This window comes from Pyrus communis, chromosome 4 (assembly GCF_041283825.1).
Source record: "Pyrus communis isolate YQ-2024b chromosome 4, ASM4128382v1, whole genome shotgun sequence".
Lineage (NCBI taxonomy): Eukaryota > Viridiplantae > Streptophyta > Magnoliopsida > Rosales > Rosaceae > Pyrus > Pyrus communis.
The window spans coordinates 14,947,033-14,971,026 of record NC_142568.1 but is presented as its reverse complement, the minus strand read 5'-3'; the positions used below and the strand labels follow the sequence as shown (position 1 = coordinate 14,971,026).

Sequence of the window (23,994 nt, the reverse complement as noted above, 5' to 3'; positions counted from 1 at the left end):
TAACTTCTATTTGTTTTGCTTCTTAACTTCTATTTGGATTGTAAGCTTAATTTTCATCATAAATCTTGATGCATCATTTGAATTACTATGTGTGTGAATTGTGAATGATGAATAATAGATGAATTTAGGCTACATTAAAAAAAAAAAAAAAGTTTTGTCCTTGTATTGGGTTAAAAAAACAAAAACTGATTTTGTCCAAAAACAAAGTGACAATTATCATTATCATACCATGTCAACCGAATTATTTAGCAATACCAAACTTCGGTATACCAAAAGTTTGGTACGATAAAAGTCATAGATTTTGCCAAACCGAATGTTTGGTATGATAATTGGTACAAGAGTTTTGTACGGTAACCATACCGAACCCACCCCTATGCACAACAACCAGCAAAACAATAAATCAAGTAATGAGTTCCACGCTCCTCTTTTCCCCTTATGCACTCCCCTCCCCTCATTGTTTCCGTCCCTTGTTTTGTTCAAAGAGTACAAGTAGGGATTAGGGACAGAAACTATGAGGGGACAAGGGCACGTGGAAAAAAGGGGAGATCAAAAATAGCCATGCAAATCGATAAAAAGAAAGATAATGCTAGAGAGACTAAATTTGAAGACAATTTGCAAACTAAATGATGTATCACCAATAGAAATAAACACATTTATCAACGATTAGATAATAAACCAATCATTACCTTTCATGTTTTTTAATTTGCAAACTCAGACAGACAGGATACCTCACAAGTACCCATCAATATGGCAATAACAGAGAAATTAATTAGCAATTTGATAACTTGAACAGACGGAGAATGTAACAAACATTTTGTGATTCCCTCCAAAATTAAGTTAAACAGGTCCTTCCGTTCCCAATACCTAATACAAAACATGAATTTCCACATGAGGTGGATTTTCCTACAAAATTTAAAAATTACACAGCAAAAACTGACCAAAGTATTAACGAGTACAATCCGTTCCTGGTATCCTACCTGTAGTTTGCAGAACTAACCCAGCAAGGCTTAAGAAAACCAACAACCACCTCCAAATTGTCTACTTACCCCAAGATTGCCGACCAAGAATAGCAGAAATTCTAACACCAGAGTCTCGAGAAATCCTCTGTTGAGCAAATATGAAAAACTAATACATGTTCAAGATTTCCATCTTAGAAAAGTTAGCTTCAAGTCAGTTAAATCCATCTTAGACATGACAAACATGGCAGTGTTGAACAGCAATACTTGGGATTTGCCCACAAACCTCATCTAACCTGATCCCAACCAATGGCATTAAGAAAAGATAGTCAATATGAACAAATAGAATCAAAACCACGATGGTGAGAAGATGTGTTGCAATGTACTATCATCAACAATAAACCCGAAACATAACCCCCCACCCAAAAAATAGAAACAAAGATCCACTTCACTTAAGCTAGCACACAAGTCAATAAAACTATGCAGGTCCTGTAACAAGCTAGATATCTAACACCCTAACAAAACTCCATTATTGCAGCCATCTTCAACTGTGCATGAGCTCGACTCTTCTGCTTCTTAAATAACATGACGCACCATCAAAAGTTAAAAATTTGACCACCAATAACTAATATTACAAGGATCGATTGCCTAGAAAACTAAGACTGGATCCCACAGTAATGGATTAAGTTGGTTATCAGCACATTTCAGCACAGCTAGTACATATCAGAAGGTGTAGACGTAGCAAACCAACTTCAGAACTCTGTTCAACACTGCATCATGTTTATTCAAGGCAAACAATTACGAGATATTATCTTTGTATACGTAAATTGGATGAATGACGACCCAAAAGTTGCCACTAATGCATCCTCAAGTACTAAATTTTCCCTACGTCATAAATACTGAATTTCTGACATTCTTGTTAGATTGCAGGGTAGGTTAACACTAAGTAGGTAGTTGTTGATTATTCAAAGCCTTGCCAGGAAAATTGATAAAGGAACCAAAACCAAGCATGAAATTACGCTCCCCTATGCCGCCAAATTGTGTTCGGTGACTGGTAGAAGATAACTAACGACCATTGGGAAAATACTCGACCTGATAATCCATGCAATCAGAGATAGGTACCGTTACGGACGCCTTTGAGGGAACCACAAAATGTTAGAATCCTATACCTGCATAAGAAACGGAAGTATAAGACAAACTGAAGCAGCTCAAGGAACACAAACATAACATACTTGTATACTAATCAAGAAGGGGAACAGATTGGAAAGTAGATTAAAACTGGTTGCATAACTCCCAAATTTCATAAAAGTTAACTTACTACTAAGAAAATGAAGCTTCTTTTCAGACCCCTCCACCAGCGCTGCCCACTATGGCTGCCTTCTAGTTTATTAAAAAAAATAAAGATCAGCACTGCAAGAAGCAGAATGAAAAAGGAAAAAAAAAAAAAAAAAAGTCTTATACAAAATTTTCCAATAAAAATCAAACTAAGAGTCTCTTACCGGCTCAACATTACCCTTTTCATTCACTTGAGTAAGAGAACCCTTTGAGGTGTTTGAAAACCTAGAAATATAACATAAACGATTCAGGAGAATTAAAACAAACAAAAAGAAACCTCAATTGAGAAAATACAGAAAATATAATCATCAGGCCTTGAGTGCTACATACCTGAGTGCCCTTGCCTTTCGTTTTTCTTCTTCCTGAGGATCAGCTTTAGTATCTGTCTTGGAAATAGGTGCAAACCGAGCAAGACGAGCCTTCTTCTTTGCATCCTCATCACCTACCACAGCTGGGTCAGGAAGACCAAACCTGATAACAATAAAGAGATTAATGACAATCTTTAATACAAAGCAAACAAATAACCCAATATTTGGTAGAATCAAATTCAAGAATTCTGAACAAGCACTCCATCACAAACCTCTCTGCTCTAGCCTTCCTCTTTAGGTCCTCTGGTTTTTCAGATGCTTGGGATCCAAGCGATGTCGAAACAGTACCAAACCTGACATAAGATCAAACACCACCTTTAGAAACGCAATTCTCAGCGGATAATATACGGATGTATTGTCACTACAATTAAATTAAGTCAAATCCTCATCAAATTCAAACAAACATATTATCCTTACTGATCTAAGAATGTATTATCACTACAATTAAATCTCATATCATCAATTCAAGTATCATTATCCTTCAATTAATAAAATCATAATCTTTTTTTAATTATCAAGAACTAATATTCTGCTCATAAGTGCCCTGTTTGTGAATGTTAGAACAATGGGTGCATTCGGTTTCCATAAATCTATTTTCTACTCTTCTTACCAGAAAGCATAAAAAAAATAAAAAATAAAAAATAAAAAAAAACCCTAACCCTAGAAAACCCTAACCCCAATTACCTCTCAGCACGAGAGTTGCGTTTCTCTTCTTCGGTAAGCTGCACGGATATCCCAAACCGCTCGGCACGGCGCATCTTCTTCTCAATGGCAGTAGCCGGAGCAGCCGCGTCACCGGCGGCAGAGCCAGTCTTGGTATCCTCGGAGTCGGCCTTGGACCCGTTTTCTTCGGAGTTAACCTCGGACGACGGAGGTAGATCGGAGGGAGTGCCACCGGACGGATTTTCGGGTGGATCCGAAATTGTGGAGGTGGGTGGGACCGGGGAGGTGCCTAGGGCTTTCTTAGGGATTTCTACGGCGGTGGTGGTGTCGCTGGGCTTCTGTGTGTCGGTGGCCATTGGAGAATTGGGAATCGGAGAGCGCGTGAGAAGTGCGGCGAAAAAGGTTAGAGAGAGAGAGGAGTGAGGGAGGTGTTTGGGCGTGGTGCGGGTTAGGTTGTGAGAATGCGAAGAAAGTGAAAGTGCAAACAAGAAGCGTGTGAATTTTGGAGGGGATATTTTGCCTCTTATGTCCAGCGTGAAAAGTAAATTATCTGTGTTTGGTCCAATTAGACGTGTTAAAAATAACTTACATGATACAAGATTACGATAATATTGTACTAAGACTTGATTAAAACTTGTGTATCATGTTCGACCACATAGTCTTGTTATTTTGTACCTCCAAACAGTCATTAATATTATGGCATAATAATATTCATTTTATTTGTAAATAATAACTTTTAGGTTCAAATTTTAAAAATGATAAGTTCAATAACACTCACACATCATTCAGTATAATATATATTATTGTACAAAAAAAATAGTACTCACACACAATGCCCAGGACTCTTGTATGAAATTGCTGTTAAAGTAAGTAGTGTGGTTACAAGTGCTTTTATTATTAAATATGTCCAAATTTTAATTAAAAGGATTCAAGTGCATCCAACACGATCCTTTTCGGATCTTATCATTTATCGTAAATCATAAAGTTAGTTTTTATTAGATATTATTTGTCTTTAATTTAAATAAAAAAATTAAAATGATTTATGACCGTACGATGTACGATAAACGGACACAATTCACGGATTCCTAAAATCTTTACAAAGAGGATCCAGATTCCAAGTGCATACCCATAAAGAACTTGAGAATTCTAGAAGTCTTCGTCTAAGATCGTCTAGACACTAGACAGCTGGTCATCGCTATGATCAGTCTCAGACATCTAAAATAAAAAAACGATGCACAAACACGCTTAGGCACCCGCCTAGACTCGCTTAGACACCCACTTAGTCTGCCTATGCGATCTAAGTGAGTTTGGTGTTTTTTGTGACTTTTTTGCTTCATTTTTTTTTTATATATATAAGATATGGCTTAGGTTGAGACTCTCACTCAGACAGAAAATAGATAACTATCTTTTTGCATTTTATTTTTTCCAATAAATTGTAAGAAATTTATTAAATATGTGGATAAACACTCATTACAATTACAAGTGTTGTTCTCTATATATCATTTTGTTTTGCAATTTATTTATCATAATACAATCATGCATTTTTGTAGTCCTCATAAAACAACTTTTATTCATTCTAGGAAATCTCAGTCCCATTTGAGGGACGGTAATATTAGGAATACCATCTATTTAAATCATATGATGTACTTGTTGATAATTGGATAATTAGTTAATAGTTGATTAACCTATTTGTTTTCTATTGGTGACACACAACATAATTTGCAAATTTAGTCTAAAAAATGGTTTACCTAACATTAGTATTTTGAGGGACATTCGATAAAGTTCTAGGAAATCTCAACGAGCCCTTTAAATTGTGATTAATTAATTCTGTTGTGAAATATAGTGTAAATGCCACACATAAAAATACATGAAGAAGCAAAGCAACATGCAACCAAAATGTACCTTGATCTCTAGCAAGTGTTCTCTTTATTTTGACCATGTATAACAAAGCATTTATTCTCATGCTTTTAAATCGTTCCAATTTTTCTGTGTGGCCAATTTATCCAAAGGAAGGGATAAGATACCGACCGCACATTACAACCGCTATTACTAGTGTACTACACACTACACGGAGCTCCTTTTTCTCTTCTTCCCCTTTTCCTCATTTGAATTTGGCACCAAATTCTCTCCCTCATCACCGACATGGGCACGGCTTCCGTCATCCATAACGGCGTCCACATCCATCTGAAGCTCAACTCCCGCCTGCCTAGGGTTTCGCTGCCATCACCAGCCCCAAATTGGAGTATGCCTCACTTCATTCACCATCACATTGTTCCCATCCGTACGGTCTCTCACTCACGCTTCCGTGCTTCAATTTTATATCTACAATTTCCATATCTGATTTACATATTTGTATTGTTGGAATTTGGATTGCAGGCGGCCACTGCCGCCGCGGCCAATCCGCGCCGATTGCACGTTCTAGAGCAACTGAGCAGGATGATGATTTATCCACTTCAGGTGACTACCAGTTTCTAACACTCGTCGGATGTAAATTTGAGATTCACGAGCAAGTGAAAGTTGCCCACTTGAATTATGCATATTAATTTCGACATTAGTAAATTAGAAGAAACACCCTCACAACTATACAAGTTTCATAAAATTACACCAAGAGTTCAATTGAGAAAAAACACCATCAGCTAGACAAACTGTAATGTTCTAATTGGTAATATTCCGAAGTATTGAACACGAAGTATTTTTCTCAAAAATGTAATGTTATCAAAGGATTCTTGTGAAAAAAAAAAACAAAGAAAACACTAACTGTATGTTTCATTGATAAGTGCATGTAACTTGAGTTTAACAAATTTAGATCCAAAGGACTGACAATTTTGAGATTTTTGCGAAATTATGTCAAATTTTGATACTTTTCTGTAGTTTATATGAACTTTCCGCTTGAATCTCCAGAAGAAAAGAGGGGTGATTCTGCGTCACGAGATGGCATTAGTAATGTGGAACCCTCTCACAATGACTCTCCCGATAAAATTAAGGGGCGCGAAGCTTATGCTGCTTCTGTAAGAACTGTAGCCTTGTGGGTGAGCACCTCTCAGCTTAATTTGAACTGTCTACTTCAACAATGCTGATAACTGTTGCTATTAATTTCTTTAGGTGTGTGCTGCGGTAGCATTTGGCATTGGTGTGGGCTTTAAAGACGGAGTTGGCAAGGCATCGGAGTTCTTTGCCGGGTATGCAGAAATTTGCACTGTGAAAGCTTTCTAACAGTGGATAGGAAGTTATACTTCTTGTGTTTTGAAGCATTAGTTATTTTCCCGTGTCTTAATCAAAGTAGGCAACATGTGTATATTTTGTGCTGCATTCTGAATGTTAGGATGTACCAGGTATTTACTGGAGCAAAGCTTGTCAGTAGACAATCTGTTTGTCTTTGTTCTAGTTTTCAAGTACTTCAAAGTGCCAATTATGTATCAGGTAATTTGTAAACCTTTTAGCATTCAAATTTATGCTCGATAGGTTCTCAATTTTATGTAAAGGATTGTCCTTGAAAGATTCAAGCTGTCTGGTAATTAATGGTTACGAAAAGTTTGCTCTCCGAACTATAGAATCGAGTACTTTCTTATGGTATTGCTGGAGCGGTGGTCTTCCGTTTGACATTAATACTCCTTGGAACAGCCACACTTCAGGTAAACTTATAGTTCTCAGTGCATATGCGTGTTTGTGAATCTATAGTTCTTGTCTTTATGTGCTTATTTTGAAATTTTTGTGATGTGTTGTTTAGAGGTTTGAGGCGGTAAATCTTTTGCTGGCCGCAATACTCCTTTACTCATCTTTCAAGGTGAATATTCTGTTCTAAAAATGTTGTGATAACTATCTTTTTTCTTATACATTTTCGTGGACCGACATTACTCCTTAAAACAAACTTGTAAGTCTGCACTTATCGACTTCTTGCCATCAAATGACTCAAATTTATTGTTTACTGTTCTAGCTATTTTCCAGTGAAGAAGATAACACTGATCTATCCGACAATTTTATTGTGAAGACATGCCAGAGATTTATCCCTGTCACGTGTAATGTTTTTACTGTGTACTTATTTTCTTCTTACTTTTTGGTTGAAGTGCTGTTTGTTGATTCTTGTTAATTCAAGCTTATACCAAAACTGGAAATTCTGAATTTATTGGGGCTGATCTGATCCTTTGTCTTATTTAGCTCATTTTTTTATCTCACTTTTATTAAATAAACTTGAGCGTGACCTTTGAATATAGCAAGGCCTAGGAGACCATCTTTAGGGCGGAATATTTTAGTTTGGTGAGACTTTGCTTACTTGAATTTTACACTATATCAGAATAAGAAAAAGGAAAAAAAAAATGGATTGTATAGATTGCTTCGTCCTGCAAATTTTAATCCTTTATATTATTTTGCTACCTGTAGATCATCGGCTATCTTGCACACACTCACTTTGCACTAGCTTCTTTTTGGTATATGATCTTAATCCATACCTTTTTTCTGGTGGATTTTTGCAGCTAATTATGATGGCAATCGATTTTTTACATTTCAAGATGGTGTCCGGAAGGTAAGTTGTTGATGGGATCTTCTTAGGTTACAACATTTTATCACACTGTTGTGGAGGTATAAAAGTCTTAAACTGCACAGATGTAATTTACAACTTTCTCTGGATCAAGATGCCACAGTTTGTGAATCCAAATTGAAAATCAATATTTTTGTTAAATTAATGGCTACTTGATCTCTAACAGGTGTCAAACGTTTTGGGCAGGCCACACCTTTACTTCTCACGGTAGCAGTTATTGAGCTCAGTGACATAGCATTCGCTGTAGGTTTCCTCACCTACCAATAATGTCAGACATATATATACAATACATTTATGTAAAATATATCTTTGCTTTTCCACTTATTGTTGTAATGGATATTGATATGATGCTTCATTTTCTTTAGGTCGACTCTATACCGGCAGTTTTTGGCGTTACTCGGGATCCATTCATAGTTTTCAGTTCTAATCTTTTTGCGATCGTTGGTAATTCTTGTTAGATTTAGGTTTCAATTGACCATATTTCGGTGAATAAGTTGCTATACAGTTACAATGTTATTTCTGGATATGGGCGCATTTCTGCAGTAGTTGATAATTGACCCTTTCCCATTGAGTTCAGGTTTAAGGTCGCTTTACACACTCATTTCTGCGGGTATGTCAGACTTGGAGTATTTGCAGGTACAAAGTTGACATTTTCTACCTGAATTTCTAGCTCTTTCTGCGCAATGAACTATAGATAACCATCAGCACAGGGCCGGTTTCTATATATGCATGTATTTTGAAATGAGGGATTCACTTGATCAAACTTTTAATACTGATTCTTTGTTTCCTATTGATAACTAAAATCCAATAAGGTTCTTTTTTCAGCCATCAATTGCTGTTGTTCTGGGCTTTATCGGGTGTAAGATGATCCTGGATTTTTTTGGTGGGTATTTCAAGTACTATTGTAGTTATACAAAATCTTCAATCCATCCTGCATTCACCTTTTCTCAACAATTCCACAGGGTTTCACGTATCAACCGAGGTGTCTCTTGGCTTTGTAGCTACAAGTCTTAGTGCCGGGGTGCTGTTAAGTCTAATGAAGAAGTCAGACTAGCTTTAAGAAACCATTCAAGCTCAGGGCAGGTGAAAATCTGAATTTTTTTTAGCTTTTGTTTTTCGTTTTTATTATTTCCTAGGCATTTAATCTTGCCTTTTCCATATCACGAATAATAGTAGCAATTGCTCTTAAAAGTTTTGTAATGACATTGACAACCATTAAAATTCAGCGAAAAGAATTTTTTTTGGATAAATTCTATTGGCACAAAATGTGGACCGATAAACAATCAGAAAATTTTGAGTAGAAAGCCAACGGCGGATCTAACCAGAAAATGGTAGATAATACATAAGGATAAGATGCAGATAAGAGCATTATAAGAAAATTGTTTGCCTTTCTTCTTCTTTTCTTTGGTTTGAAAATGCTTGTGATTCATGAGCTCATGCATGACATATGAATACTTTGTTACAGTAACAGTGAGGAAAGCAAAGATTTGAAAGAATAAACTGTTTCTTTCATGCCGTGGTCATGTCTCGCAGAGCGTTTGAGCATGAGTTATGTGAAGATTTAAGTTTCTCTTAGTCCAAATATGATGGACCGGCAAAGGCGATTTCATCGACGATGAGATGGATGTACGGGTAAATCATGTAAGACATAGCTTTCTTTTGGTTGCAAGGAGAAGCAGATGGATGGATGGATGGATGGACGGACAATTTGTGAAATGTTTATACATAGCAAGTTACTAATATTCTTTTTAGCCAAATCATTTATTTATTTTTATTTTGGCTAAATGGTTTACTCATGTTTCATTTGTCCAATCCAATTCAATTTTAGGTGCCAAACAAGACCAATACGATGTTTGTTTGGTTGAGGAATAGACCAAACAGACAAATTCAATTTTCTTTCGATTTAACCTTCAAACACATTGTTTTATAGCCTAACTTATAACACGGTGTTTTGCTATTAATAATGTAGCTTAAAGTATAAATATGTCATCCGCTCGTACTATAATATACATATATACATACATACATATATATATATATATATATATATATATATGGATTAGTAACAAAATGTAGTGATAGGATGGTCACATTCAAGTGTTCTCTTCACTTCGTTTGAAATTTAAATTCTAAAGAGAGCTGCCTGACTTAGGTAGTCTTACTGGACATCCTTTGCAAAAACACAAGATTTTGTTATATTTTAATTCTATACAAGTCGACTTCATGCGATTTTATTTAATGTAAGAGATGTTATAATTAGACAGTCCTATACTCCAACCAAGTTTTTAGACTCTTCCAAACTTATCAGTGGCCATACATTACCGACTAAGTAGTGACCAGCAGAATGATTAGTTCACAATATTAAAACTCGGATAAAGTCGTCATCCTCAATTCTCCTCTCTAACCGTCCGACCAACACCAAAACCCAGATCATGCGAGATACTCAAACTCCAAGGACTGAGAAATCAAGTCCACGACACTTATCATGCACCACCAAAGTCGCGCACGCAACCATTTTCCTTGACCAAAAAAAAAAAAAAAACACGCAAGCATTTCGTCACTGCTAGCGACTCCACCGCCACCTCACGGTCCTCTATAAAACGGACACCCACTTCGTACACAGACGCATTCTGCGCCAAATTCTAATTGCCAAAAATGGCGTTCAAGTACGATTTCCCATTTTCCTTGACCGAAAAAAGAAACGCAACCATTTCGTCACTGTTGGCGACTCCGCCGCCACCTCACAGTCCTCTATAAAACGGCCGCCCACTTTGTACACAAACACATTCTACGCCAGATTCTAATTGCTAAAAAAAAAAAAAAAAAAATCTCTGCAGAGAACCAAAAATGGCGTACAAGTACGATTTCTCATTTTCGTGGTCCTTCTTTTTTCTGGGTTCGTCTGAATTTCTGAATTTTTTTTATTGTTCTAAAATTAATCCAAGATTGTTTTGTTTCTGGGTGTTGCAGGCATGAGGAACTTCCTCCACCGTCGGATTCCACTTCCTCCCCTCCTCCTCTCTTTGACGGCACTACAAGGTTTACCTCTTTCCTCCACTTTTTTGGTCTGAACTGATACGTTCAAATACTAACGATATATACTGAAACACGATTATTTCAGCATTTGAAATTTGTAATGTGATCATTTCAGCCAATTTTCCCAACATAAAACACATTTTTGTGGCTGTTTTCGCCTTCTGTCTCGTCTGAATCTCATTTATTTTTCTCATTTTGGTCACTGTTTTTGTTCACTGAGTTTCGTTTTGTTTAGTGATTACCATGTTTTGATGTGTATTGGTTGCTTTGTGTTTTGAAGGTTGTACGTAAATTACACATGTCCATTTGCACAGCGGGTTTGGATCACTAGGAACTATAAGGTTTGTTCTCTTTTTTCACCATATTTTCCGTTTTTGGAGCTTCTGGCAAAGGCCCTGAGATCATTCAATTTGTTGTTTGAGGAATTGGCTAATATGATGAAATACAAATCTCAATTGCGGAAATGATTTTTTTTTTCACTATATGGATATGTCGTCTTTATTTGATTTTAATCATTTCATGAATTGGTAAATTGAGAATTAATCAGAACCCATGTCTTATTGTTTGTTTTTGTTGAAATTTTTTGAGTTGCAGGGTTTGCAAGACAAGATTAAGTTAGTGGGTATAGATCTTGAAAACAGGCCTGCTTGGTACAAGGAAAAGGTCTACCCCGGAAACAAGGTAAAAATTTTGAGCAAAAATTAGTGTTCTTTCTTCTTTGCTGCCATTGATTATCTGTGGAAAATTTGGTGAAGCTGGATAAATATCTTGATTGATTATTTTTATAGGTGCCATCTCTGGAGCACAATGGAAAAGTCATTGGAGAAAGTCTTGATCTGATCAAATACCTCGAAAGCAACTTCGAAGGGCCTTCACTTGTCCCCAATGTAAGATATCCAGAATTTGATTGTGCCCTCAAGTAACATGCCTTTGTTTCTCACAAATTTGACCAAAGTGATGCTCCAAAATTGTTTTTAGGACGACCCTGAGAGAAAAAAGTTTGGCGAAGAATTATTAACTTATGTGGATACCTTCGTGGGGTCCTTGTATCGCTCATTGAAAGGAGACACGGCAAAAGCAGCTGGTAAGACTTGGAAGATTCTTCCGTTAGAGACTGTTTTTGTTGATGAATTTATGCTGAACGAATTTGGTTAACTGCATCAGATGAGCAGTTTGATTACTTGGAAAATGCTCTTAAGAAATTTGACGATGGGCCATATCTTCTGGGTCAGTTCAGTTTGGTAAGTTGAATGTACAATGTATCTACATGCCAATTAATGTTTTTGTATTTCTAATAAAATGAGCTAGTAGTAACACATAAGTGCTTAAGTAATGGATAAAAATTTGTGATATTCAGGTGGACATAGCCTATATCCCGTTCGTTGAGAAGTTCCAAGTCTTCTTATCAGACGTATTCAAGTATGACATCACAGCTGGGAGGCCTAAAGTAGCAGCATTCTTGGAGGTACATTAACAAGTCATAGAATTGTATAATGAATGTTACGGATTCCATTGTCTGAGCTTTATCCCATGTACGGATGACAGTCTCTCATCTGTTTAAAAACAAACTTAAACGTTTCATGAGACTAAGCTAGCTGTTCAAGTGGTTTCCGAGCAAGAACTCTAAGCAAAAGCACTCCGTTAACCACTATCTTAAGATCGGATTTGATAGAGGACGTGCTCCTCTGTAATATATCTCATAAAGATGGTGATTATTATGGTTGTTATATATCCTTGTGCAGGAAATCAACAAGATTGAGGCATACAAGGTAACCAAAGCTGATCCAAAGGAGATTGTTGCAGCGTACAAGAAGAAATTCCTGGTACATTCTCTTTTGCTGACCTAAAATACGAAATTTGTGCTCAGTCGTTCTTGCTATATTCATTATGCTGGTTTGCTAACCTCTGCGGTATACTTTTCGTTACAGGAGCAACAGTAAACCTGTGAAATATTCTGCTGCGGACGCGGTATAAATAAGTGGCTGAGCCCATGCACGGATTGTTCGTCAGCTTAATTATGTATGCAGATTATGTCGTCTTGTTATAGATACGGACTTGTGTGTATTTGGATATGTATAAGTGTCTTTGTTACATGAATAAAATTGGGGTCGTCGGATTCTGTTCGGTGTTCGGGTCCGGCGTCTCGTAATCTATCAACACTTTCTTCAGAAGAGGGAATTTCCTTTGCAAAGCAAAGAACGATAATTACCAAACAATATAGTCCAAACCACGTTGGCCAAATGTTTTTCTATATATATTTTATAAGTCGAAGTTCTCTATCTTTTCTTACACTACTCTTCAAATAAAACAACGCAAAATGCTTCTAATATCATATCACGTCGTAATGAAAAATACATATACTAATCTGAGATAGAAGAGATCAACAAATTACATGTTCCAACAAAAAAAAAAAAATTAGGATTTGGCTACAATATCATGTATTTGTTTAATACAAGTGTTCCTGATACACAAAAATTTGTCCAAGTAATTTACTAGTTTGGACTAAATGGATTTCTTTGTCCAAGTAATTTACTAGTTTGGACTAAATGGATTTCCTTATTGGTTAGGGAATCTAACTCCTTATCTTTTATGGAAATTACTAAACCGGAACTTACTAGTGCGGGTTAAATGGTTTTCCATATTGTTTGGTCAAACTAACTCCTTAGTTTTTATGGAAATTATTAAGAGTTCATTTGGGAAATGCTTTTAAATGACTGAAAGATGACCATAAAGTTGATTGAATTGAATCATAGAAAAATGAATGTTAAGTTCATTGAAAGTTTGACATCATACATATTAGATTCAAATGACAGTGATTTTAGAGTCAATGTGCCAATGAGCTGCACATGGTTTTCTAGAGTTCGACATTTGAACTAATACTGGTAGATGTGGGGAAGCAAGTTACGTGTAACTGGATGTGATCACTAAGGAGTCAATATTGTAATTGTGATAACATTTCGATTAAATGATTAGTTTACGTCCAAGTGGGAGAATGTTAGAAACTTAATTGGACTAAACTATCATTTAGTGAAGGATGAAATGTATTTGGTAACAATAAAATCTGATGTAAGTTGCACACATGGAAAAACTGCTTCCTATAAGCAAGTATATGTGGATAACATGCAGCAATTGATAACCGCTTATCCATTACTCGGTGAAAACTGCCGGCAACTGCAGGTAACTGATTTCCACGATAGATGGAAATTAGATGAAGCCTGTGTATATATAATCCGATTCCCTACTTGTGAAGAGTTGTTCTAAGATTCGAGAGTTCTATCACCTTTGGAACATAAGGTCTTAAACAAGTAGAAGAAATGCATTTTTCAACCAAAAACATGACTGCCTTAGGTATCATGTTAACCTCTGTTAGTAATCTAGGAAACTTGTTAGTATTGTATACTCTTAGTTTTCCAACATCTCTTAGTCCAATAATGATGAACCGGCAAAGGCGATTTCCGTGATGATGAGATGGGTGTACGGGTAAATCATGTAAGAAATAGCTTTCTTTTGGTTGTAATGAGAAGCCAGATGGATGGATGGATGGATGGATAGAAAATCTATGAAATGTTTATATATAGCAAGTTACTGGTATTCTTTTAGCCAAATGATTTATTTATTTTAATTTTGGCTAAATGGTGTATTCTTGTTTCATTTGTACAATCCAATTCAACTTTTACGCACCAAACAAGACTAACGCGATGTTTGTTTGGTTGAGGAATAGACCAACTAGACAATTTCGATTTTCTTACCACGTGACCTTTAAACACATTGTGTTACAACCTAATCATATTATAACACGTTGTTTCGTTATTAATATTGTAGTTTAAACATGTCATCCACTTGTACTATAATATATGTGGATTAGTAACAGAATGTGGTGATAGGATGATCACATTTAAGTATTTTCTTCAGTGGCAAATCTAGGAAAAATTATTTAGCAGGGTCATATGTAAAAGTTCACAAACATTTCTTAAATGTATAATAACCTTAAAAATTAAACTGTAGTTTCATCATTCATAATTTATAGAACAAGTAACAATTGTTCATGACGCGTTTTCATATTTTGGAAACGTTATTACTTCATTATCAATGGAAGAAAAACACTGCTATCAATATAAACAACCATGCTTTCACTCAACTATTGATCTTTCATTCAATTACGCAATGAACTTTTCACAATTCATAGCAGAAAATGCTCTCTCCACTAAAGCAGTCGCAACCAGTATAACCAAAGACAATGTAATTAGCAACTAGACATGATTATATACCATATTCCTCCTCGTCTCCACCATTTTTTTTATTTTTTTGGCAACTACCAATTTATTTCAATTGATAAAATTCACTACTTCAATGCATATCAAGAATATAATGCCTAAGTTGAGCTTGAAGTGCCAAGTGTTGACAAGTAGAAAATTCTAAGCAAAACGAATTAGCTTTTGATCATCAAAAGTTGAGAATGAAGCATTCAGGTTTGCTGTAACATGTGGGTATGCCTTTTTTTTTTTTTTTTTTTTTTTTTTTTAATTTATATTTTATTTTAAGTTGTTGCTTCTATATTTTCTTTTCTTATGAAGTAACTATTATAAAACTACGTCCTTTTCTAGAGATAATATTTTCATAAAAGATAATAAGGACAACTTCTCTTTAAGACATTTTATCCAGTAGTTGAAGGGCATGCATAAGGAAACTCCAACATTCATCTGCTCCTAATTTTCTTCACTTTGTTTGAAATTCAAATTCTAAAGAGAGTTGCTCGACTTAGGTAATCTTATTGGACATCCTTCACCAAAGCATGATACTCTATTATATTTTGATTCCATGCAAGTCGACTTCATGCGATTTTTTAATAGACACTCATTACTCCACCCAAGATTCTAGACTCTTCCCCGACTTCGTGGCCACAGAGACTGACTGCTGAATAGCGGGATTATTAGTTCACAATATTAAAACGATAAAGTCGTCATCCCCAATTCTCCTCTCAAACCGTCCGACCAACACGAAAACCCAGATCGTACGAGATACTCAAAATCCAACGGATGAGAAATCAAGTCCCCGATACGTATCATGCACCACCAAAGTCGCGCACGAATAGTAAGCAGCAACGCAGCCATTTTCTTTGACAAAAATAAAAAAAATAAAATAAAACACAACAATTTCGTCATTGCTGGCGAGCGGCGACTCCACCGCCACCTTCGAGTCCCCTATAAAACTACCACCCACTTTGTACACAGACAACATTCTGCGCCAAATTCTGATTGCCAAAAACAAAACAAAAATCACTGCAGAGGACCAAAAATGGCGTACAAGTACGATTTCTCATCTTTCTAGGCCTTTCTTTTTTCTGGGTTCATCTGAATTTCTTTTTTTTTTTTTTTTTTACTGTTTCTATAATTAATCCAAGATTTTTTTTGTTTCTGGGTGTTGCAGGCATGAGGAACTTCCTCCACAGTTGGATTCCACTTCCTCCCCACCTCCTCTCTTTGACGGCACTACAAGGTTTCCCTCTTTCCTCCACTTTTTTGGTCTGAAATGATTGATTACAAATCCCATTTGCTGAACTGATAAATTCAAATACTAACCATATATTGATCATACATTGACGACATAAAATACTGAAAACTGATTGTTTTGGCAATTAAAATTTGTAATGTGATCATTTCAGCCAATTTCCCGAAGATAAAACACATTTTTCTGGCTGTTTTCGCCTTGTTTCTCGTCCGAATTTCAATTTTGGTCACCTTGTTTTTCATTTTTCTCAGTTGGTACTGTTGTTTTGGTCACTGAGTTTTGTTTTGTTCATTGATTACCATGTTTTGATGTGTATTGGTTGCTTTGTGTTTTGAAGGTTGTACGTAAATTACACATGTCCATTTGCACAACGGGTTTGGATCACTAGGAACTACAAGGTTTGTTCTCTTTTTTTTTTTTTCACCATTTTTCTGCCTTTGGAGCTTCTGGCAATGATCCTGTTATAAGATAATTCAATTTGTTGTTTGAGAAATTGGCTAATATGATGAAATACAAATCCCAATTGCAGAAATGATATTTTCGAGATTTTGTTTTTCTGTTGGCTATATTTGATGGATATGTCGTCGTTATTTGATTTTAATCATTTCATGAATTGGTAAATTGAGAATTAATCAGAACCCATGTCTTATTGTTTGTTTTTGTTGAAATTTTTGAGTTGCAGGGTTTGCAAGACAAGATTAAGTTAGTCGGTATAGATCTTGAAAACAGGCCTGATTGGTACAAGGAAAAGGTCTACCCTGGAAACAAGGTATAATTTTGAACAAAAATTAGTGTTCTTTCTTCTTTGCTGCCATTGATTATCTGTGGAAAATTTGGTGAAGCTGGATAAATCTCTTGATTGATTATTTTTATAGGTGCCGTCTCTGGAGCACAATGGAAAAGTCATTGGAGAGAGTCTTGACCTGATCAAATACCTCGAAAACAACTTCGAAGGGCCTTCACTTGTCCCCAATGTAAGATATCCAGAATTTGATTGTGCCTCAAGTAACATGCCTTTGTCTCTCACAAATTTGACCAGAGTGATGCTGCGAAATTGTTTTTAGGACAACCCTGAGAGAAAAAAGTTTGGCAAAGAATTATTAACTTATGTCGATACCTTCGTGGGGTCCTTGTTTCGCTCATTGAAAGGAGACACGGTAAAAGCAGCTGGTAAGACTTGGAAGATTCTCCCGTTAGTGACTGTTTTAGTTGATGAATTGACACTGACTGAATATGGTTATCTACATCAGATGAGCAGTTTGATTACTTGGAAAATGCTCTTAAGAAATTTGACGATGGGCCGTATCTTCTGGGTCAGTTTAGTTTGGTAAGTTGAATGTACAATTTATCTACATGCCAATTAATGTTTTTGTATTTCTAATAAAATGAGCTAGTAGTAGCACATAAAGTGCATAAGTAATGGATAAGAATTCGTGATATTCAGGTGGACATAGCCTATATCCCGTTCGTTGAGCGGTTCCAAGCCTTCTTATCAGACGTATTCAAGTATGACATCACAGCTGGGAGGCCTAAACTAGCAGCATTCTTGGAGGTACATTAACAAGTCATAGAATTGTATATTTGAAAACAAACTTAAACGTTTCATGAGACTAAGGGCTGGTTTGGTATTGCTGTGCTTTGAAAGAAAGCTGTTTCTGCTGTGCTGTGAGAATAAGTAGCTGTGAAATAAAGCAGCAGAGTGTTTGGTAAACTTTTATGTAAAATAGATGTGAAAAAAAACTGGTTTTTCAAAGCTAGGTTTTGCAGCTTCTTGTTTTTGGTTTTTTTTCACCCAAAACTGTGAAAGAAAGCTGAAGCTGAATGTTTACCAAACACAAAAACAGCTCCCAGCTTTTTTTGATACCAGCTTTTTTCAGAATCACCTCAGTACCAAACCAGACCTAAGCTAACTGTTCAAGTGATTTCCGAGCAAGAACTCTAAGCAAAAGCACTCCGTTAACCACTATCTTAAAATCGGATTTGATAGAGGACGCGCTCCTCTGTAATATATCTCATAAAGATGGTGATTAGTATGGTTATATATCCTTGTGCAGGAAATCAACAAGATTGAGGCATACAAGGTAACCAAAGCTGATCCAAAGGAGATTGTTGCATTGTTCAAGAAGCACTTAGTGGTACATTCTCTTTTGCTGACCTAAATTACGAAATTTGTGCTCAGTCGTTCTTTATTCATTATGCTGGTTTGCTAACCTCTGCGGAATACTTTTCGTTACAGTAAACCTGTGAAATATTCTGCTGCGGACTCGGTATAAATAAGTGGCTGAGCCCATCAACAGATTGTTCGTCAGCCTATTTATGTATGCACATTATGTAGTCTTGTTATAGATACGGACCGGTGTGTATTTGGATATGTATAAGTGTCTTTGTTACATGAATAAAATTCGGGTCATCGGATTCTGTTCGGTGTTCGGTGTTCGGGTCTGGCCTCCCGTAATCTATCAACAATTTCTTCGGAAGAGGGAAGTTCTTTTGCAAAGCAAAGAACGACAATTACCAAACAATATAGTCCAAACCACGTTGGCCAAATGTTTATATATATTTTATAAGTCGAAGTTCACTATCTTTTTGTACACTACTCTCCAAATAAAACAAGGCAAAATGCTTCTAATATCATATCACGTCGTAATAAAAAATACATATGCTAATCTGAGATGGAAGAGATCAACAAATTGCATGTTCCAACCAAAAAAAATTATGATCAGAACGATGTTATGTTGTGTCATTATTCCATACAAATTATAATGGGTATATTTATTTGTTTATTTTATTACTGTACTATCAAAGTTGAAAAACTTGACACTCACTATATTAACCGGTGAAATAGTACAACATGTGCAAGTGTTCCCGCTACACAAAAATTTGTCCCAAGTAATTTACTAGTTTGGACTAAATGGCTTCCCTTATTGGTTAGGGAATCTAACTCGTTATCTTTTAGGGAAATTACTAAACTGAACTTACTAGTGCGGGTTAAATGGTTTTCCTTATTGTTCGGTAAAACTAACTCCTTATTTTTTTATGGAAATTACTAAGAGTTTGTTTGGCAAGTGCTTTTAAACAATTGAAAGTACTTTTAGATAAAATATTTTTCGAACCAAACATTAATAAAAATACAAGTTAATTATGGAAAAACACTTGAAGTAACAAGAAGCACGTGTGGAGCAAAAAATAATCAAGAAAATTATGGAGGTGACATGTGTACTTTTGGGTAAAAAGAACAAAATTACCCTCGGAGCACACCAGGATTCCCACGCGCATGCAATGGATAATAACGACTCAATCAAGGAAGAGTCAAAGGTGGTCGAAATGGTATTTATTCAAAACATTCTCATCACTCCTCATCAAATCTTTACTCAAAAGGTAACTCCGAATTTTCCTATTCAATTTGGGATTAATTGTCAAGTTAATTGCAAGAAACTCACAATTTGACTATATGAGGCCGACCCTTATTCTCCAAATATGGCCGCTCACTCCCTATGAATAGCCATGCTTTCTCACTAAAATGCTAGTTCATTCTCTCCCAAAAAATTCCTAAACACTTTCTCACTAAAATTCTAACTTTGGCATCGGAAATTCTTCGGCCAAAGCCTCCCTCCCCCCCCCCCCCCCCCCCCAAAACAAAAATCATCGTGGACGTGTGAGGCTTTTGACCTTAATCTTAGGTTTATATTTCGTAGGTGCATTTTCATCAAAGGAGAATGCGGCTGAAATTTGCATCCACAAATTGGTGCTTTCATTGAGAGTTTGATTCACACGCTCGAAGAAGACTCTCACATTCAAAGTTTCTCATTTCTCATTCGTTCGTAAATTTTTCATACTTTCTTATTCCTAATTTTTTTTAGTTCTTTGAATAGAGGTAAGGGAAAAAAAATACAATGACGGGAAATTCGAAAACTACAATGAAAGGAACTTCCTACTTTCAAAGATCTGGATCGAATGATGAAGGACGAGACATAGCCCCACCATGATGATCCACAAGGCTCAACACGATGGCAAGAGGAACAACTTTGCCACCATAGAGCACCACCACTATAGCAGCCACGAAGACGACCGTGGCAGTGGCGAGTGGGTTAGCTCTATGAAAGCAAGCCCACAGAAAGTAGGGAGCAGTTACATTAGTAGCCCAAGCTGCAAGGCAGCCGAGCCAGGCCTGTCATGGCCGATCCAAGTCGCTACCCCAGTAGTGCAAGCCCAAGGCACATCGCATGCCTAATCTGCGCCAACGATCCTCTCAACCCAAGCCGCCACCCAGCAGCACAGATCCAACCCACTCCCGTGGCCTCTTTGGTGATCCCGATTGGTTCGACCGTCATGCCTTTAGATTTTTGGACTAACAATTAAACCAGGGGCATTTTCACCCCGAGTTTCTACGGATTTGACCTATCCCGGCTCAAATTTTGCACTCGGAGTCCACTACATTTCTACCACTTATGGTGAAACCTACCATCCAAGCCCTTCTATTTCGCATGGCGAACAACACTTATCCCGACAAGTTATAGAGTTGACAAGCGCCTTTGCGCAGCAGACGACCTTAGTGAATCAGCTTTTGCAGGGTACCGAGGTGCAGCGTGCCTCAGACGAGGTGTCTGGAAGTAGGATAAGGGTAGACGATGAACCTCTCTAGCAGCGTCCCGTCAAGCAGCCCCTCAGCCAGCCACGAACAGAGCTTTCTGGCAGTTTACACTCCCACTTGGGTCATTGGGATAACGTATACTCTCGCCTTAGTGCGCAGAGGAGTGTGTACTCCCAATCAAGCCCACAGATTAGGATATGTTCACGGTTGAGGCCACACTTCGATTATCAACATGGACAACCTTCTAGGGGAAATGTTCATTCACAGTTAGGCCCGTAAGGAGCATTCTCTACCTCACATAGGAGTAGGCAGCACGACGAACGGAGAAAAATAGTCACTCAATTCAGTTCAAGTTTAACCGGCAACCTGTGAACAGCCCACTCGCTTGCCAAGAATGTGCCACCTGCACTGTAGCCACAACATAGACAGGGCAAATATAGGGAAAATCGTCCTAGACCAACATGTCATGATCGGGGGCAGCTGAAATTTCCACTGCCTAGCAGAGGCAAATTCAAGAAGAAGTTGAAAGGCTCATGACCGAACGATTGTGCAATTTCCAGCATAACGAGGCGCTTCGATGAGACATGACCAACATAAGCAAGTCATCATTCACGGATGAGATCAAGCGGACATATCCACCTCGTAGGTTCACTATGCCTCCTTTCACTTTGTACAAGGGAGACGAAGATCCGGATCGGCATCTCAAGCATTAATGCAGTACCATGATCCTCTATAGAAACAATGATGTGTTTATATGCAAAATTTTTGCCACAACTCTACAAAGCGAGGTGCAAGACTGGTTCCACACCCTGCCGTCACAGTCGATCTAGAGTTTCAACAAATTTTTCTTGGTTTTCATTAAGGAGTATTCGTCTAACTGCTCAATCAAAATGATGTTCGACCATCTCTTCAGCATCGTAAAAGACCCTTGGGAGACAATTCATAACTATGTCAAGAGGTTCAAAGCGGAAAAGACCAAGATTGTTGGCTGCAACGAAGACATAACAACAACAACATTTAGAAATAGGTTTCTCACTGAACACCCTTTATTCAAAGAATTAATCATGGGAGAATAACTAACCCTGGCAGCTTCATATGCTTTGGTGGAGAAGCACATACTATGGGACAAGGCTAAGCAGTCTAGCACAAACGAGTAAAAAAAGAAGTGCATGGAACATTCCCCGACTATAGAAGACTCAGCGCTCGAAACATTCGCCAAGTTCACAATTTCAATCGCCTAGATTCTTTGTAAGCTCAAGAACGAACCTTGGTTCGAACTGCTGCCACCCATGAATGGCAATCTTACCAGGCAAGATCATACAATGTATTGCGTATTACATTAAGGACCAGGCCATATTACTAACTATTGCCTGAAGTGGAAGCAGCACCTTGAGAAGCTGACAAATGAGGGTCGGTGCGACGAGTATCTTGACAGGTCAACGTTACGACCTATAGAAATAGCGGAAGCCAACACTAAACCCTCATCAAAGGCAATGCGAATTAATATCATCTTTGCTAGGTCTGAGCACTTTCAGGTTATGGGCAACTTTGAAAGAAGGAAACATCTGACTTTCATCAAGTAGTAACATGATGGAATGCTGGGGAAAATCTCCATCACCCCTGAACCCGTTCAGGCTTTTCCAAATAAGTTCGAAGTCTCAAGTAGCTCAACGAACAAGACCTTGTAAACCGAGGATTATCCAGTTTGTTATGTAACTTCTACCTTTCAGCACAGTTGATCCATTTCTTTATTCTCAATCAAGATTCAAGAAGTTATGCATAAGCCTGGCGTAGCTGTTGTCTACAACAACTGCTCAAACCCCTATATGGGTCTGCTTTCTAGTGCAAGAGGATAAATTAATTGCTCTGCAATGCGAGAGGGTAAACTAATTCCCCGACATCTATCTGGGTTTGCTCTCCAGTATGAGATGATAAACTAATTGCTCTCCAATGCGAGAGGGTAAACTAATTCCTAGACACCCATCTGGGTCTGCTTTCTAGTGTGAGAGGATAAACTAATTGCTCTCTAGTGCGAGAAGACCACATAGCTCAAAAGATCGAATACTTGAAGACCAACTAAGCATCAAATGGTCAAGGGGTAACAACCACTTTGCATCAACAATTTGCTCATCTGACACTTTATCTTCAACAGCTTCGATCTTGGCAGCTTCATCCTTGATTGCTCTATCTACGGCAGTTGAGAAATCAAACTCAAGCAATTTCCTCATTCTTGGCAAGCAACCCAGACGTGGCAGACCAAACCGTAGTCCATGCCACACCATTTCCTCGGCCCATGCCTAGCTAGCCATTGGCTTCAGTCTAGCTGAGTAGCACAAGTTGTGGCCCCTGGCACAACATTTCCTCGATCCATGCCAAGCCGACTTCTGGCCCTGTGCCGCACGACCCAGACAGCTACCCTGCGACATCACCACCAAGAAGAAGACAAAGAAATTTTTTTATTACATTGGTGCAATGCGAAGAAGACAAAGAAATTAACGAAAGATGGTTCTTTGCACGGGCAAACAAAGAAGAGTGCTAGAGGAGGGGGAACAAATATCCTCTAGCTTTCTCTCTTTCTTGTAGGAATCCATAATTGCCCTCCGAAGTTGATTTACTTAAGGTAGACTTAAATAGGCTTTGGAGGTGATTTATTTCCCTTTCCTAGAAGAATCTAATTCTAAGTCCAAGTGGGAATTTGCATCAAAGTTGGAGATCTCTACACCTGCTGCCTTTTCATGTGAGCATCCCAGCAGGTGTAGGGGCATTTGTGGAGCAAAAAATAATCAAGAAAATTATAGAGGCGACACGTGTACTTTTGGGTTAAAAGGACAAAATTACCTTCGAGGCACACCGAGATTCCCACGCACATGTAACGCACAATAATGGCTCAATCAAGGAAGAGCCAAAGGTGATCAAAATGGTATTTATTCAAAACCCTCTCATCACTCCTCATCAAATCCTCACTAAAAAGGTAACTCTCAATTTTCCTATTCAATTTGGGAT

At 37.4% G+C, this 23,994-nt stretch overlaps 4 protein-coding genes across 10 annotated transcripts; 3 read left to right on the top strand and 1 right to left on the bottom strand.

The window, feature by feature from the left end:
* Nucleotides 1-801: 801 nt before the first annotated feature.
* On the bottom strand, nt 802-3,879 carry LOC137722433 (uncharacterized). Of its 2 annotated transcripts, none has more exons than XM_068461435.2 (6): nt 3,344-3,879; nt 2,872-2,952; nt 2,622-2,762; nt 2,456-2,516; nt 2,275-2,336; nt 802-2,125 (listed from the first exon to the last, which is right to left on the bottom strand). In XM_068461435.2, exons 1-5 carry the CDS (start codon nt 3,676-3,678, stop codon nt 2,298-2,300), a joined length of 657 nt encoding a protein of 218 aa, XP_068317536.2. In that variant the 5' UTR covers nt 3,679-3,879; the 3' UTR covers nt 802-2,125; nt 2,275-2,297. The 2 variants fall into 2 exon arrangements, with proteins under 2 accessions (XP_068317536.2, XP_068317537.2); XM_068461436.2 differs by having other exon boundaries at nt 2,275-2,333; nt 3,344-3,876.
* A 1,371-nt stretch (nt 3,880-5,250) lies between these two features.
* LOC137722768 (thylakoid membrane protein TERC, chloroplastic) lies at nt 5,251-9,641 on the top strand. Of its 5 annotated transcripts, none has more exons than XM_068461855.2 (15): nt 5,251-5,603; nt 5,699-5,779; nt 6,224-6,330; nt 6,425-6,501; nt 6,655-6,742; nt 6,874-6,954; nt 7,050-7,106; nt 7,257-7,338; nt 7,792-7,841; nt 8,043-8,099; nt 8,222-8,300; nt 8,434-8,492; nt 8,682-8,739; nt 8,819-8,939; nt 9,322-9,641. In XM_068461855.2, the coding sequence occupies exons 1-14, from the start codon at nt 5,465-5,467 to the stop codon at nt 8,908-8,910; spliced, it is 1,107 nt and encodes a 368-aa protein (XP_068317956.2). In that variant the 5' UTR covers nt 5,251-5,464; the 3' UTR covers nt 8,911-8,939; nt 9,322-9,641. The 5 variants fall into 5 exon arrangements, with proteins under 5 accessions (XP_068317956.2, XP_068317955.2, XP_088548714.1 ...); XM_068461854.2 differs by having other exon boundaries at nt 6,224-6,351; XM_088692588.1 differs by having other exon boundaries at nt 5,332-5,603; nt 6,194-6,351; nt 9,328-9,466.
* An 841-nt stretch (nt 9,642-10,482) lies between these two features.
* On the top strand, nt 10,483-13,049 carry LOC137722769 (glutathione S-transferase L3). 2 transcript variants are annotated; one of them, XM_088692589.1, is made up of 11 exons: nt 10,494-10,512; nt 10,672-10,714; nt 10,827-10,895; nt 11,173-11,233; nt 11,487-11,573; nt 11,681-11,779; nt 11,871-11,976; nt 12,057-12,133; nt 12,250-12,357; nt 12,635-12,715; nt 12,821-13,049. In XM_088692589.1, exons 2-11 carry the CDS (start codon nt 10,704-10,706, stop codon nt 12,830-12,832), a joined length of 711 nt encoding a protein of 236 aa, XP_088548715.1. In that variant the 5' UTR covers nt 10,494-10,512; nt 10,672-10,703; the 3' UTR covers nt 12,833-13,049. The 2 variants fall into 2 exon arrangements, with proteins under 2 accessions (XP_068317957.2, XP_088548715.1); XM_068461856.2 differs by having other exon boundaries at nt 10,483-10,714.
* A 3,004-nt stretch (nt 13,050-16,053) lies between these two features.
* On the top strand, nt 16,054-18,836 carry LOC137723427 (glutathione S-transferase L3-like). Its single transcript, XM_068462624.2, has 10 exons — nt 16,054-16,198; nt 16,320-16,388; nt 16,738-16,798; nt 17,083-17,169; nt 17,276-17,374; nt 17,465-17,570; nt 17,651-17,727; nt 17,845-17,952; nt 18,455-18,535; nt 18,637-18,836. Exons 1-10 carry the CDS (start codon nt 16,188-16,190, stop codon nt 18,637-18,639), a joined length of 702 nt encoding a protein of 233 aa, XP_068318725.1. The 5' UTR covers nt 16,054-16,187; the 3' UTR covers nt 18,640-18,836.
* The last annotated feature ends 5,158 nt before the right edge of the window (nt 18,837-23,994 follow it).

Excerpts from the sequence above, each read along its gene's own strand:
- LOC137722433 (XM_068461435.2), bottom strand. The coding sequence starts at position 3,678 with ATGGCCACCGACACACAGAAGCCCAGCGACACCACCACCGCCGTAGAA. Across the intron at positions 2,953-3,343 it reads CGCAACTCTCGTGCTGAGAG|GTTTGGTACTGTTTCGACAT; the intron begins GTAATTGGGGTT and ends ATCTTATGTCAG. Across the intron at positions 2,517-2,621 it reads CGAAAGGCAAGGGCACTCAG|GTTTTCAAACACCTCAAAGG; the intron begins GTATGTAGCACT and ends TTATATTTCTAG.
- LOC137722768 (XM_068461852.2), top strand. The coding sequence starts at position 5,465 with ATGGGCACGGCTTCCGTCATCCATAACGGCGTCCACATCCATCTGAAG. Across the intron at positions 6,743-6,873 it reads AAGTGCCAATTATGTATCAG|AATCGAGTACTTTCTTATGG; the intron begins GTAATTTGTAAA and ends TCCGAACTATAG. Across the intron at positions 8,740-8,818 it reads GATGATCCTGGATTTTTTTG|GGTTTCACGTATCAACCGAG; the intron begins GTGGGTATTTCA and ends ACAATTCCACAG.
- LOC137722769 (XM_068461856.2), top strand. Across the intron at positions 11,780-11,870 it reads GGCCTTCACTTGTCCCCAAT|GACGACCCTGAGAGAAAAAA; the intron begins GTAAGATATCCA and ends AATTGTTTTTAG. Across the intron at positions 11,977-12,056 it reads AGACACGGCAAAAGCAGCTG|ATGAGCAGTTTGATTACTTG; the intron begins GTAAGACTTGGA and ends TAACTGCATCAG.
- LOC137723427 (XM_068462624.2), top strand. Across the intron at positions 17,170-17,275 it reads AGGTCTACCCTGGAAACAAG|GTGCCGTCTCTGGAGCACAA; the intron begins GTATAATTTTGA and ends TTATTTTTATAG. Across the intron at positions 17,375-17,464 it reads GGCCTTCACTTGTCCCCAAT|GACAACCCTGAGAGAAAAAA; the intron begins GTAAGATATCCA and ends AATTGTTTTTAG.